This window comes from Lampris incognitus, chromosome 17 (genome assembly GCF_029633865.1).
Source record: "Lampris incognitus isolate fLamInc1 chromosome 17, fLamInc1.hap2, whole genome shotgun sequence".
NCBI classification, from domain to species: domain Eukaryota; kingdom Metazoa; phylum Chordata; class Actinopteri; order Lampriformes; family Lampridae; genus Lampris; species Lampris incognitus.
Window position 1 is genome coordinate 29018252 of NC_079227.1, and position 15697 is coordinate 29033948.

Below are 15697 nucleotides of genomic sequence, written 5' to 3' on the forward strand. Positions count from 1 at the left end.
CTGTTGTGCAAGACATGCTGGCATAGTGTGGCGGGGTTGGACACAAGAAACCCAGACCCCCATAAATGTAAAAGAATTTTACTTTCTTATTTCAACTCTGCTTCAAAGTTCCAGTCTCACCTGCAGCTCTCACTTTTTAGGCGCATCCTCACAGGTGACGACAACCACTGAAAACAACAGAGTAGGGTGCATCCAATCAATTGCTGTTATTGTATAAGAACCCATAGTGGAGTCATGTGGATATTCTGAAACATTCTCCTGCACACCATCTCCAACAAACTGTCTGAATTCAGGTTTGCGGAATGACTGATGCATTTGTCTCAATTTAAGATACAATACAAAAAAAAAAAAAAAAACTCAAAAAAAAGTCCACAAAGAATGGCTAAGTATGATAAATAGGGAATATTTGCTGTTGCTGCCAGTAGCCATTTAGGCTCTCTCCCCTCTTATCCTGCGGGCCAGCTGGATGTCTTTCGGCATGATGGTGACACGTTTGGCGTGGATGGCACACAGGTTGGTGTCCTCAAACAGGCCCACCAAGTAAGCCTCACTGGCCTCCTGTTGGCAGGAAAAAAAAAAAAAAAAGGTTGAGCAACCAAATGTTTTTATTCCAACAAGCAGTGCTAGCATTGTCACTTAATGCATTACATACCTGAAGAGCTCCAATGGCAGCGCTCTGGAAGCGCAGATCAGTCTTAAAGTCTTGGGCAATTTCTCTCACCAGGCGCTGGAAGGGCAGCTTGCGGATTAGCAACTCCGTAGACTTCTGGTAACGACGAATCTCCCTCAAGGCCACGGTTCCAGGCCTTAAGAGACACGTTTCATTAAACTCACAAATCATTTAACAATTTGAGTGTGTGCACCAGTGCAAATTAATTCTGTCAGCATCTCTGCTTTAAATAATGTAAGCCACCCAATATTAGTTGTTTATACATCATTTAAACACTCCCAATTAGACTGTTTCTTGTCTTGTTCTTACAAGCTACATTTAAGCAGAGCAAAAGTTTTAAAGTGGATAACAGATGCCAATAATTTGTTGGGACCAGTGAAAACAGGTCTTCAGATTCAACGCTTCAGAGTCAACACTGCACTGGCGCGACTAATGCGTCATTTTGATGCAACTGTAAATCTCAAGAGCAACAGTTCCTAAAATTTCATCGCCTGTGGTCCAAAAGTTTGGGGCCAAATGGACACAAATCAAGTGGCGCGCATCTTAAGTTATGCGCACCAGAATAGTATCGCAATAACTAAGCAGAGGTTTTTTTACAGAAAGCTCTCCAAACCATAGTAAGTGAAAAGCACACTCCATCTCATACCTGTAACGATGGGGCTTCTTCACTCCGCCTGTAGAGGGCGCGCTCTTCCTGGCAGCCTTTGTAGCGAGCTGCTTCCTTGGCGCCTTTCCTCCAGTGGACTTACGGGCAGTCTGCTTGGTACGTGCCATCTTGGTAACTAAAAAAGACGACAGACATTCAAAAACTACCGATATGAAGGCGTATGGAGGAGGGACGGGAAATCCAAATCAATGCCGGGGTCGATTCAGACTAAAGAGCTTTGCAGTTCATCCGCCAGTCTTCAGAGGAGCGCTCCCTTTGAGCACGGACCGTGAGCAGACTCTGCCGCTGGGGGGAGTCTGTCGCGTCCCTGCGCCCTCCTCCAACACCTAACCCCCGCCTGCTGTTTTGCCGGGCCCAAATAAACCGAATGGTGGGACTAAAAGGCGGGCTAAAAAAATACAAGTTGCCTTATCAGATTTCCTAGCGATAAATTGCTAGTGGTAAATTGCGCCGTGGTCGCTATCATGAAGGGAGCTGCCGAAATAACGGTTCGCAATTCGTAATGTACGAGCAACGATTGAAAGAGATGATACAGATTGAAAGAGACGATACTTAAAAAAAAAAAAAAAGAGGGTGGCCCAGGCCTGACCGCGGCCACCCGGGTCCGAACCCAGCTAGCAACTCCCCCTATACGCACTGTGACTCGCGTCGCTCTAATGTCATGTGAAATTAGAGCAAACATTAAAACGATAAAAAAAATCTTAAAAGCTGCCTTAACGTTACTTTCCAACCACTGCTCATTTTTAACCGCATCTAAGCGTCGACTAGCCCAACATTGGGTCAGTTCACCACCCCCTATTGGATATTGCCGAGTCGGCGCCAGTACCATTTAACCATTCTGTTTTCTCATGGGAGTAATTTAAAATTATGCTACGCATGCTAACGGGAACTGGTTTGAGGCAGTTTGAGGGTTTAAGGTTTAACGAGCGAGACGTTAACGGCCCGACAGCCTATTGTTCTAATTTTAGCTAGCGCCAACCAACCGACATTAGCCTGCTAAGCGGAGCAATACACAGAAAACACGAGTCTGAGTCGACCGTCCGCTGCCCTTTCTGACAAGTTATCATTCACCACACATCTTCAGCACATCAGAGAAATACTTACGTTTAAGAACGGAGTTGTTTTTTTTTTAGTTAAACTTTGATTAAGCGCGGGTAACCCCTCTCCCAATCTCCTACGACGAAGTCAACGACGGTATGCGTTGGTGGGGGGCTGGGCGCAAGTATTAATACTTTACGGTGACGTCATCACGTACAAACGAACGCTCGACGGTGACGGTGATTTCCACATGAAACCGATCGTTGTGTTCGGTCGGCGTGCCGCCCGTATCGTTTGTAAGGGCGGGGGCGCCCGCAGTCGCTCGAGACTGAAGAAGTCACGGTGAATTTGCATATGAAACCGATCGTTGTTCTCGGTCGTTACGACTCTGCGTTGTTTATAAGAGCGGGGATACCAGTCGGTTGAGAAGGAGGTCAATTTTATTTGTATAGCCCAATATCACAAATTACAAACTTGCCTCAGTGGGCTTAACAACAAACGCAACATCCTGTCCTTAGACCCTCTCATCAGATAAGGAGCTTCTTTCTTCTTCTTCTTTCGGCTTGTTCCCTGTTTCCCAGGGGTCGCCACAGCAGAGTCGACAGTTTCCATCGGTACCCTGTGAGGGCACAACACCGATGGCGGTCTTGTCAATCCGCATAATGATCTGGCAAAATGTTACGTCGGATGCCCTTCCTGACACAACCACTAGCCCTATGGACGGGGGCACAGGTAAAGCGCTGGATGCCATCCCAGTATTCATGGACTTGCGTCCATGCCTGTCGCCATATTAGATTACTGCAATATCCTTAATAAATACATTAAAAAAAACCTCCACATGGTATAGAACGCTACTGCTAACATGTTTACTAAAACTAGAAAAGCTTTACATATTACAGCCATACAGTTTTCCCATATGTATCTGTACTGGAAAAAGGATCTCACCTATGATGCCCGTCCTAAAGTTTACCCCCCCGCCCCCTCTTTCCCCCCCCCCTCAAAATGTTTTTCCGCAGAGCCTTTCCTCATCTGACTCGATGGTCTAGGATAGCCGCTGATGTCTATTGTCATTTACTGCATCTAACTAGTTTTCACTGTGTGAATGTAAAACCTTCTAAGTCTGTAACTGTGAATTAAAGCAATAAAACTAATCTTGATTTAACTTGACTTGTGTTTCTTGCATCATGCAGGAGGATGATCAGTTAAGGAGCAACTCCCTAAAAAAAACCCTTAACAGGGAGAGAAAAAATAGGAAGAAAGTCACTTAGATGAGAGATGAAACGTTTCTCTCAATAAACCTTGTGTTCAGATGAACTGATTCAACTTTCTGTGTGTGACGTACACTCGCCGGCTCTTGTTCCCTTCATTTGTCAAAATGGCGTAAGCTGATTAATTACGGTATCGTTCAGAATAGCGCATTATGCCGGGGTCGTAAATATACAATTGCCGTTTAAACTGTAGCCATATGCCTACGTTTTTCTTCACTTTGAAGGTCTTACACCAAGTGTATTTAAAAACGTTGCGAGAGTTTAATTAAACATGTCTATTGTTCAATGGTTTAGTTTGATTGTTCTCCACTTCTGTTTATAATATAATACGGCATTTCCTTCACATCAGTGGCAGTAGCAGACAGTCAGTAATTCCTTCGCAATTCTATACTCTTTCCACTTTAGGCAGTTAATAATTCGTTTAGTCATGCTATACACACTGCAATGTCCATGGAACGTCGTATACATAGGACCCAATTTCCCCTCGGGGGTGAATAAAGTATTACATTCCCCTTCAAGGGTGACTAGCCACCACAGCAGTAGTCACGTAGACCACAACGCCTTAGATACTTAACATATGTCTACATCCCAAAAGGGAAGGTAACGGGGGATGGCCGTTTTACGAAGGGGTTGGGTTTTGTCCGTTTGTTTAACGGGGGGGGGGGGGGGGGATAGCGTCCCCTTGCACCGCTCCTCAAATCGACCGCTGACAACGCTCTTCTGGTGTAACAATCAGAAAAGTTGAGAATTTGACGCGAATAGTCAGAGTATTATATCCATCTTTATTTTATTTAAGATTTATTTAACCAGGAAGTCCACTGACGTTAAAAATGTATCTCCCGAGGGAGATCTGGCCAAGATAGACCGCCAAGAGCTGCAAGAACTAAAAACATGAAAAACGAGATTAGAACGATACATACGAATATAAAGATAAATGTAGTCCTAAATGACAATAATACATAATCCAAATCGTGAAAAGTAATTGCACTCCTCAATTAAAGCGTCGCAAATTTACATCAGCTCAGATATGAATGGATGTCACGCCCCACAGGTCAGGTCATGAGCCTACTTCCGCTCACGTCGCGCAGGCGCATATCGTCGCAGAATGCGGATTTCAAAGCTAATAAGAGTAGCTACATGCTAGGCTAAAAACAAGCTTCTAGACGATACACTGCCAACGGGGAGATGTCTAAAACAAACACGCAGCCCTCGTCGTCTTCGGGGGCTACAGCTATCGCGGGACCTTCCTCCTCCTCTTCATCTTCGCCTGCGGGGGGCTCGACGTCTCCCGCTAACGTGCTGAACGTACAGCCGGAGAAACCTCAGCATTACACGTACGTAGCTAACAGTTAGCCTGATTAGCTCCCCCCTAAAGTGTACACAACCTCACGTGTGCTCACGTACGCCAAAGCTAAGTTGTACGGGGGGAAATGACCGAGTAGCAAATTTGATATTGTTATAAATCAGCCCGTGAGTAACACTGAGCAGCGATGCATAGGGCAAGTTTGGCAGATCTCGCCAAGCGGGCCTAACTTTTACTGAACATAAGTTTATAATACAGGGCTCGAAGGCGCTGCATAGTGAAGTGCCTTTAAGTTATGTTTGTGGATATTAACATGGAAACACTGATCGCAAGAGAAACACTGATTTGCCCCCCCCCCCCCCCAACGTGTCCCACTTTCTCCCTGCACTGTTTTCCCTCTCTCACTCAGATATCTGAAGGAATTCAGAACCGAGCAGTGCCCCTTGTTTGTTCAGCACAAATGTACCCTGCACCGGCCTTTTGCCTGTTTCCACTGGCACTTTCTGAATCAGCGGCGCCGCAGGCCAATCCGCAGGCGGGACGGGACCTTCAACTACAGCCCAGATGTCTATTGCACCAAATATGATGAAGGAACCGGCACCTGCCCTGATGGGGATGAGTGAGTCTGACAAAAAGTTACAGTGTTTTTCAGTATTCAGTATTTGCACAAATAGGACCAAATGAAACCATGAAATGAAACTTAGTTGTTGGTGAAAGATGGAAAAAAAAAAGTTCCCATACGTCCTAGTTTGTGTTTTAGATCATGCATACCAGAGTTTCTTGCCCTTTACTTCAACTTCAACCTATACTTCACAGCTTTTGCAATGTGATTTTTGCAAATTTGGTGAGTGAGGAAACACACTATTGACTGTGGCTTACTGTAAAATTCTGTGGCCCCTTTTGTGATGGAGGTGCAGTCATAGTGACACCAGCAAAATTAACTAAAAAATAAATACACAAGCACACACACACACGCATGCAGGCAACAATTATGTGACATACAGTAAAATGATCAATATGCAATGTATATTGCAAGCTCAGTAAGATAGCTAAGTTAGTCATGTCATCTTCTGATTACTCAACTTGGAATAAAACCCATCGCACAAACCATGTAACGCTAACCACCATACAGCTCTGTTATAGCAAGCCAAAAACAATCAATACCAAGGCAATGGGCAAAAACAAACTGTGGCCGCTCAACCTAGGCCAAGACAGATATTTTGGTAGCCATCACAGAACAAACACACAATTCTAATGGACTGGTCATTCATAAATGAACACAGAAAACAGATACACAAATAGGCCTAAGGCTAGGCCAATAGTTTACCCTGTGTTAATTTGATTCCATGATTAATAAATATCCCTAATAGAATCAAATGCATTCTTTCTTACCTCCAACAATGACCAAGACATCCTTTCCTCCTTGCATTCCTCTGTGCGAATTCCTTGACGATGTTTGTTAAATGCATCTGGTGAGTGCGCTGGCCTTCAATGCTGAGAATCACGAGTCTGGAGAGTCTGTCCTGCGACATATTGCTTCTCAGATAGTCTTTGATGACCTTACAACCAGACTTGGATTGTTTGTAATAATATTCATTTGAGAAGCACCTGCTGTTTTTATCCCTGGGAAAGGGTCCCTCATGTATGCACGAACCTGAGTCAAGTATGGTTCGCTCCACCATGGGATCGGTTAAATCCACAGGGAAATTAGCTCTGTCGATGGATACTGTTCATCAGTTTCTGCATGTGATTTTGTTACCTCCTCTTGATTACCATCATCAGGCTCAGTCTCCATGTCTACCTGTCGAACAGGAGGGATGCAGCTACTAGCGTTAGCCTCCATGTTGATGCACCTAAATTTGTTCCAGTGCTATCTGCATTGGCATCCCCTGCATTTGTAATCAGTTTTTGCAACCATAAATATTGAAGATATTTTTGGTAGTTTTGCGTGATTTTTTTATTTTTATTTTTTGTCATTTTTGCACTCCACTGAGTTATGTTCGCTTGCTCATTTTGAATTGCTGCTGCAAAATTGCCTTTTCGCAGCCAATGCTGCACACGTGATGTCTACACAAGGTTTGTGATTGGATAACACAGGCTACCGTGTTTTTAAAATGTATTTATTTTAAAACAATTTAAGGGTTGATGGCACTAAATGTTTGCTAACTGACTTTTTTATTTCCAAAAAAATTAAATTAAATTAAAAAAATGTACATGTTAATTTCAGTTTATTTCTTTACTATCCAATGATAGGGGAACCCCCAGACGCCCCAGCAGTGCATGCCTTGCGGGCCTCCCCCCATGCCTCTCTATTGACCATCAAGTCAATCACTTTAGACTCCTCTGCAGGATAGTTCATATGCTTTTTTTTTGTTGCTTTTTTTCATTGGGAACATTAACAGTTGAACACGGGTACTCTGTAACTTCTTGGGTCTCATTTGGACAGAAATGTGTTGACTTGTCATAGCCATGACTAAAGCCATTAGATTACATTCAAACATGGGTAATATGCAAATCAAGGATTAAACCTTTATACTCCTGCAATTGCTAATGACCCATCACACAACAAGCTGTTGGATTCCTATTAAGCTCTCATTTCAGTTTCTTGCAGAAAAAATAAAGCTACCACACCCTCACTGAAAGAGGTAGAAAGAATACTGAAATGTTTTGCACAAGTGGAGGCACTGCTACTGCAGTTTAGTTATTCTCCAACCAGTGTAATGAAACTTGTAACCGCTAATTAAAGATACACAGCTATAAAAAAAAGATTAAAATGTTGGGCTCTTTACATACATGCAGTCCCCCTCAAAAATAAAATCTTTGTGTGGCTTTTGCAAGTGACAGCCCTATTGTATAGTTCATATTTCTTGTGACTGACTAGTCTTATACATAACATGCTAGGAACAGTAGTATTCCTGTAAAGGTTGCTTATGAACTTCAACCATTATGTTTGAAAATATATACTCAGAATTTGAACTGTGCATTAAATTGCAAACTGTAATAACTTGTTTTCTTCCTATCTAATGTGATAGAATATGCCGTGTTTTGGATGTTATTTGCATAAGCACCATTTTCCTGTTGTTTTCCATGCATGTCCCAGATGTCCATTCCTACATCGGACAGCGGGGGACACAGAGCGAAGATACCACCTCCGCTACTACAAGACAGGCTCGTGCATCCACGAAACGGATGCCAAAGGCCACTGTAGTAAGAATGGCTCCCACTGCGCCTTTGCTCATGGATCACATGATCTGCGTAGCCCTGTTTATGACATCAGGTACACCAGGGAATTTAAAGGAAACAAAGATGGCCATCTTATAATTTTCTAGTTTTTATCTGCATTTGTCGATTGCATTGTGTTTAAGGTTTTTGTATGTTTATACTTGGGTATTTTGCAGGGAGGTGCAAGTAATGGAATCTCAGGGAGGCTCGGGGGCTGCAGAGGGGGGTGCCGGGGGGGATGGACAGTCAGGACAGGCAGCCAGCACTGCGCTCATCGAGAAGATATTGAGTGAGGAGCCACGCTGGCAAGGTAAATCTGTGATACTGCTCTTTGCAGTGTGTTGTTTCTACCAGAAAATTTGATCAGCTTGAGATGCATTCCATTTGAGCAGGTCATTTGCATAAAACAGTCTGCTGTGCTTTATTGGTGGTTATGTTGACTTTTGGACATGAGGGGTAGAAAGCGGAGTGGGTTTTGGCACTTACATTTTGTCAGTTCTTGAACGTAAACCTATTTGAAGAAAACATTTGACACATGCAAAAAGGTTTTGGGACAATTGTGTGAAAGCGATATTGCCCTTGAAGTTATTCTTTATTGTCACTTAATTTTTTTTTTTGTAAGTAGAACAAAAGTACTTGGCTACATCTTGTAAATATTGCCTAACTACCCTGAAGCAATCACAGAAAAGAACATCCTTCTGGGTTTGAAAACATGCCAGTTTAGTTTAAATAGATAGTTGTAATGTCAGTGTCGTTCTGAAGTCATGCCCATGTCATTCTCCTACCCTCTGTGTTTCCCATGTGTCCCTTTAAGATAACACCTATGTGCTGTCCCACTACAAGACTGAGCTGTGTAAGAAGCCCCCTCGACTGTGTCGCCAAGGTTACGCCTGTCCATACTACCACAACAGCAAAGACAGGAGGCGAAGTCCGCATAAGCACAAATACAGGTAATGCTAACACAATAGTGAAAAGTGACCTGACTTTCTCTTGTGTCAGCCTGATGGTCAGGGGCTTTAAAAAAAAAAAAAACCTTGTGCTCCTACCACCCCAGAGCTTTACCGTGTCCAGCGGTGAAACATAGTGAGGAATGGGGAGATCCCAGTAAATGTGAGGGAGCAGAGGGATGCCAGTACTGCCACACGCGCACAGAACAGCAGTTTCACCCCGAGGTATGTTCGTGCCAGCAGTGTCCCCTGGAAATCGGACAGTGTTGCAAGACATTACATCAGGCGGATTTGAATGACTGTTGTATTACTATTTTGCCACAGATCTATAAGTCCACCAAGTGTAATGACATGCAGCAGAGTGGCAGCTGTCCCAGAGGACCCTTCTGTGCCTTTGCACATGTTGAGAGTAAGGCTTCATATTCCATCTTCAGAGCACACCTGGAAAAGCTTACCAATTGCTCACTCTATCAGAACTTTTTTTTTAGTGGACTCATCGCATTAGCATGTCTTCAGAGTCTCTCACTGATTTTGCATTCACTCAATATTGGTCTTTGTCATCCTCGTTCCTCTTATCTAGAGCCCTTTGTCCCTGAAGAGCCATCATTCCCCAACCCAAATTCCTCTCCTCCCCCCAGACGTTCCGACCCACACACTGGCCACGAGGCCTGCTCGTCTCCCAGCAGGCACCACTCGGGGTCCGGTTCTGCCGGGGACCCCTTTTCCCCTTCTGGGGGTTCATGTGTGGCAGAACAGGGTCTGCTGGGCAGGGTTGTGTCTCTGTGTGAAAAAGTGGGTGGCGGAGGAGAGCCTCTGTCCTCCTGGTCTAGAGAGGGTGGGTACGGCAGAGCCCCTGGATCCGAGAGGGAGGATCAGGTGAGAGAGGCCAACACCGATCAAAGGATTTAAAAATAAGGAAAACGACTTGGTTAGATGATAAACCATGCTATCCTTGCTGCTTTATAAATTGTGTAAATGACAAGTATAAAGATGTGCTATGTAAGCAACCCACGGAATAGACACATTCTTCCATTCTAATCTAAAGACTCACTTGATTTAAGAATAACCTGGTACTGGTTCAAAGAAAGTTGAATCAGTTCATCTGGACACAACGTTTATTGACAGAAATGTTTCATCACTCCATCTGATGCCCCTTTTCCACTGCATGGTACTGGCTCAACTCGACTCTATTCGACTTTACTCAGTTTACTTTTTGGATTTCGTTTTCCACTGCAGATAGTATCCCCTCACAGCGAAGCCCCACGGGTCATTTGTTGGCGTGTTGACTTATTTTATCCTCCCTTGTCCCTTCTGTTTTATTTTCAAAAAAATGAACAAGACCAACTCTAAATGTGTGCTTCACATGAACAAATATTAGAGTAACTAAGAGATTCGCTGAAAAAAATATTTTTTTTACATGGATAGATTATCAACTATAATACAAGTTTCATAAGACACTCTGACATTCCCTGGTTATGAACAGAGCTGTTCAATTTCTCTGACCACTGGTCAGATTTTATTTATATTTAAATAAATATCAAATTTATTCATATTTTATTTATATTTAAATCTGAATACTTTTACTTATTTATTTTATAAGATTGTATTTATATTTAAATAAATATAAATATATATTTTTTAAATGTATTTATTTATAGTGGTATTTTTATGTCACCTTTTAGTATCAGCTCAGCTCAGCTCACTTGGAAACTCAATGGTTCCTCTTTTTTTTTTTTTTTTTATAAATTTATTTCTGATTTTTCCCTTTTTCTCCCAATGTAGTGGCCAATCGATCCCTATTTTAATTCAAACACCCACCCTCGTACTGCATGCGTTCGCCAACTGCATCTCTCCGGCCGGCAGTCTCGAAGGAGACCGCCTCCCCACTTTCGTGACAAGGCGACTCCAGGCCGAACCACTGTTTTTCCGACACACACAGAGATGCATTCACGTGACGAACACAAGCCAACTCCACCCCCCTCCCGAAGACAGCGTTGCCAATGATTGCTGCTTCATCGAGTCCGGCCATAGTCGGATCTGACGAGACCGGGGCACGAACCCCAGTCCTCAGTGGACAACTGCATCGACACAAAGCTGATGCTTAGACCGCTACACCACCGCGGACTAATGGTTCCTTTTTTTGGTACCAGGTACTACCCCTAACTTTTGCCCAATGGAAAACCAAAAAAAACGAGTTGAGTCCAGCTGGTAGGTACTATGCAGTGGAAAAAGGACATAAGTGATCTCTTTAGTCTAAACTGACTGCAGGTATCAACCTAGTTAATGGCCACGCCCATATTTGCATATGAAACTGGTTGTCGGTTTTGGTTGTTATGCCACTGTATTGTCTGTAAGGGTGGGGATACCTGCAGTCAGTTTAGACTGAAGAGGTCACTTAGATGAGTGATGACACATTGTGATCCGGATGAACTGATTCACCTTCCTCTGATTTTCTTACCTGGATTATTGGGCATGCATAAAGACACCTGATACTGGTTGCTAATAACAGTTGTTTATGCACGTTTTTATGTGCTCATCTTTAGTCACTTCTTTGTTTCAGGCCAAGCAGAAGAATTTTGCTCTTGAGCAGCGTAGCAGAGAAATGGCATCAGCTCACAGCAAACAGGTACAGTTACTGGGTTTGATGGCCATAAACCGCTACCCACACATGAATAGTTAGGTGGCTCGCTGGGTGCTAACACACTGATGTTTTTTCCACTACTGCTTTGTTATTATCATGTTCAAAACGTTGGACTGTGACTGTTCCTATGTACTTTAAGTTAAAGTTGATGTCCCATTTTATAATGTCCAGGTTCTTCAAAAAATGTGTAATGGATTTCAGATCTTAATACATAAAATTACTGTTTGAGATATTAAACCCTTATTCTTTTTCCCGTTGGCAATAGTATGCAAGGGAAATGAATAGTGTCATCTGGTGGTCAAATTTCAAACTTTTGAAGCAGAAGTAAACGTATTTCTTAGCCTGTCTCCACCCACTGACGTTTTGAACAAGGAGTTAAAAAAGGGGCGTCGATGTGGAGGACAGTGATGGTGGTGTGGGTCAGACTAAAGGTGTCAGTTTTTAGTAGAACATCTCGTTCCAGCTTCTCACACGTCTGCCCAGAGAGCTAAGTTAGTTAATGCATGTTTGTCGCCTTTCTACTTGGCTTATTGTTCCAATTCGTTGGACCCCCCCCATGTGTTGGCAATACAACACATACCTTCATGTGATATCAGCAAACCGGAGTGGGGCGGGTGAGGAGTAATCATTGTGTGTTTTACCCCAAAAGAAAGGGAAAGCATACTTTTCCTGCCTTATGGTGGCCATGTGATGCGGCCCTGTTTTTTCTCAGATTTATCCCCAGGGCCATCAGTTTTACCACCCCAAGACAATTTTAATTATAACTTTCAAGCTGAAGCATGCACATTTCCTGCCGCCTTTGGCTGGGCCGCACATTCTCATTAGAAAAAATTTGCTTTTCTTGGTAATTATGAAGTTTCAGTTTAGGGACATGAAACTTCAGCCAGCTTTTTGAAACGCAATCTATACTTTTTCCTTTAGGACTTGTTGGTCTTTCTGCCGGTGGGCAGCCCTCTGAGTCTTTCCTCCAGTATCCCCTCTAGCCTGGCTGCCACACCGCCAAGCCCTGCCTTCACTGGACTGCCTGGACCAGGCATCTCCTCAGCCATGAACGCTAACGCCCTGCCTTTTTACCCCACCAGTGAGACTGTGGAGTCTGTTGTAGGTGAGTCGGGGCATACATATCTCACTTCAAGTGAATGTAAGTTATGAAATTGGGCGAATGAGCTAAAAGCACTGGAAACACAGAAAAGGTGTGCCAATTTCAGGCTTTAACATTCAAGCTTAAAAACAGCTTCTGCAGTTTTATCATTCAGGTCCATATTCTTTTAATACCAACACCTGTTGAGAAAGTGCTAATTTCATTGCCTGTACCAATCCCTACTTGGTGATGTGTGTATTTGCTATAGAGTCAGCCCTGGACGATCTGGACCTCAACGATTTTGGTGTGTCTGCCTTGGAGAGGAGCCTGGAGTGCAGCTCAACTCTTCCTAGTGTGGGAGTTATGCTGGGTATTAAATAATTACAAGCACGCAGCTCAATATACAATCCATGCTCTTGGCAAGTCACTTATTACTGATGTACTTGTAACATACGTATACTATATGTGAATGCACATAAAGTGTGAATAAAGGATGCTTCCACGGTAAAGTCCAGATTCACGCTACCAGCAAACTGGTGTTATTGCCCCCATTGAAACTTTGCAGAAATGGTCAAAAGCTAAAAATCCTAATGGTTGATGTTTTAGTTTAACTTACTTACACTTCTGGTAACTGCAGTGGTGTAGTATCACTCTTAAATCCCAGAGATCCTTTTGAAACAAAACAGTTGCAAGTGCTGTTGATTCAGCAGCTTCCACTGCCAAACAATTAAATTTAGAAAAGATCTTCTATGAGCTTTGTTTGCCCTTTTGGCTTGTTAGCTACAACAAACTTCTTCAAATTCCCTGCTACCTGCCATCTTCTGCCACACTTGGCTGCTATGGTAAAGATGTAAAACACCATGTGCCAAGTCATTTTTTGAGAGCTCGTCCTATCAGACAGTAACTGTTAAAATTAGCAGTTACAAGTATTTCAAGTTTTGGATATTCTTGAATCAGCTCTTGTCTTAAATACACTAGTGATGGTATCGAAATTGATGAATGTTTGCATGTAAATTATACTTTTAAGTTATAGTAAACATTCATACACATCTGATAATTGTTGTATTGTCCTTGCAGGGGGTAACCAGCTGCAGAGTTCTGCTCCTGTCAATATTCCTGGGTCTCTCAGCAGCTCTGCCCCTTTCAGTTCACCATCACCCTCTCCTCCAATCAGAGCACATGCTTCCCCATTCTTCTCTACCCATCTCTCACAACCCAGCCAGTCAGAAAGCAGCTTCATGGGACCATCTCATAGCTCTTTAGGTTTGTGGTGCTTTAACAAATAAATACACTAACTGTAAGGTCAGTGGTTGCTAAATTTGATATTTCTGTGACAGCAGTATTCAAATCACATGTAAGTAGGTTTTCTCTCCAATTCAGCCAACACAACAGCAGCTGATTTTACTCATTAGTCCTCCCCCCCGTCTTGGTTGAGAGTGAGTTGCTCAGTGAAATCAACTGGTGTAGTGATGGAAAGTAATTGGAAAGAAAACCTGCATACACATGGCCCTCTGTTTCATTTGCTTATCACTGCTCCATGAAAAATAGTAGTATTCCTCAACCATACAAAATATTCCCTCCTTTGCAGGTCTCAATGGTATGAGCAGCAGTATCTGGGAGCACTTCCCATCAGGTCAGGGTTCCCCAGGTACGCCCCCCACCCTATTGCCCTCTGGACCAAATCCAGAGGCTGCTAGGCTCAAACAGGAGCTGGAGGACACTCATAGGACACTGAAGCACTGGGATCACAGCTGGAGACACACTGCACAGGTAGGTAGGTAGTGGTGTGTCCACGCACATGAAAATGCCTTCATGTTTGAGTTAGTGCAATCACCTGAGTACAAGGCAACTGCTAAACATCCTGTATGATTATAATCATATAAGATAATGTTAATTCATCTGGTTTTCAGCACAAATAAGTTTATTTTGGACTATCCTCTGTAGTCTTTGGCAGCACTCAAAGCAGATGCAGAAGAGTCCCGAGCCCATGCAGCACGACAAGCTATGGAGGCAGAAAGAACAAGGCAGGCTGAGAAAGAGGCCCAGAGGCAGGTCTCCCTTCTACAGGAAGCCCTGGAGAGCCTGAGGAGCGGAGACAATCCCCACCTGGCACTGCACCAACGACAACTATTGCACCGACTTCCTCTGGAGTCAGTTCTCAGCCTGCAGGCCCAGCTCTGCACCTGCTTACACACCGTTGAACAGGTAACAAGAGAATATTGCTTATGATGTTGCTGAATATCAGACTCAAGTACTAGAGCAGGTTTAAATGTTTTCATTGTCTTTCTCAAGCTGGTGTACAGGAAACAGAGACAGTGTTGTGTGACGTGTGGAGATAAGGGCTCGGTGTCTCTGCCGTGTAGCCATGGGCTGCAATGTGACAGCTGCTCCACCTCCACAGAGTGCCCCCTCTGCCCAGAACAGACCATGGACCAGCAGCTCTCATGAGCCGATGGCAGCTCAGCCCATCTGAACACTGATTCCCGACAACAAGTCAACCCTGAATCTGGAGAGACCAGCCTGGTGTCAATCTTCAGTCGCATTTATGTCGGGGGGGGGGGGGCTGTTATGTTATGGTTGCAACATAAGCACTCATCCATTACATAGGTTTTGTATTCTTAAGACGAGGTATATAAGTAAATTACCAGCCTAGTGTACTGGTCATGGCGTTGATGCTGACCCAACACGGCTCTACAATTTAGGATTTATCTTTTCAGTGTTACTCAATAAAGACCAGTCAGTGTGACTCACTAATGCTTTTAACTAGCCATACTGTCCTTTACCCTTGTCAGCATGTGAATTTAACCCAAAGGCGTGCTGTTCGTTTATCTTTTTTAGCTCAAGCTACCAAGTGTTTATA

At 43.5% G+C, this 15697-nt stretch overlaps 2 protein-coding genes across 2 annotated transcripts; one reads left to right on the forward strand and one right to left on the reverse strand.

Annotated features, from left to right (window-relative positions):
• Nucleotides 1-312: 312 nt before the first annotated feature.
• On the reverse strand, nt 313-2566 carry LOC130127089 (histone H3.3A). Its single transcript, XM_056296652.1, has 4 exons — nt 2442-2566; nt 1317-1452; nt 653-806; nt 313-558 (listed from the first exon to the last, which is right to left on the reverse strand). Exons 2-4 carry the CDS (start codon nt 1442-1444, stop codon nt 430-432), a joined length of 411 nt encoding a protein of 136 aa, XP_056152627.1. The 5' UTR covers nt 1445-1452; nt 2442-2566; the 3' UTR covers nt 313-429.
• Nucleotides 2567-4756: 2190 nt separating this feature from the next.
• Nucleotides 4757-15380, forward strand: unk (unk zinc finger). The gene is made up of 15 exons (XM_056297159.1): nt 4757-4977; nt 5356-5565; nt 8047-8223; nt 8345-8478; nt 8983-9118; nt 9223-9340; nt 9440-9524; nt 9696-9991; nt 11676-11741; nt 12678-12861; nt 13106-13207; nt 13915-14100; nt 14426-14607; nt 14782-15042; nt 15130-15380. Exons 1-15 carry the CDS (start codon nt 4829-4831, stop codon nt 15283-15285), a joined length of 2442 nt encoding a protein of 813 aa, XP_056153134.1. The 5' UTR covers nt 4757-4828; the 3' UTR covers nt 15286-15380.
• The last annotated feature ends 317 nt before the right edge of the window (nt 15381-15697 follow it).

Coding starts and splice junctions, on each gene's coding strand:
- unk (XM_056297159.1), top strand. CDS start 4,829: ATGTCTAAAACAAACACGCAGCCCTCGTCGTCTTCGGGGGCTACAGCT. Junction 12,862..13,105: donor GACTGTGGAGTCTGTTGTAG/GTGAGTCGGGGC, acceptor TATTTGCTATAG/AGTCAGCCCTGGACGATCTG. Junction 13,208..13,914: donor TAGTGTGGGAGTTATGCTGG/GTATTAAATAAT, acceptor TTGTCCTTGCAG/GGGGTAACCAGCTGCAGAGT.
- LOC130127089 (XM_056296652.1), bottom strand. CDS start 1,444: ATGGCACGTACCAAGCAGACTGCCCGTAAGTCCACTGGAGGAAAGGCG. Junction 807..1,316: donor AAGAAGCCCCATCGTTACAG/GTATGAGATGGA, acceptor GTGTCTCTTAAG/GCCTGGAACCGTGGCCTTGA. Junction 559..652: donor CTGCCATTGGAGCTCTTCAG/GTATGTAATGCA, acceptor TCCTGCCAACAG/GAGGCCAGTGAGGCTTACTT.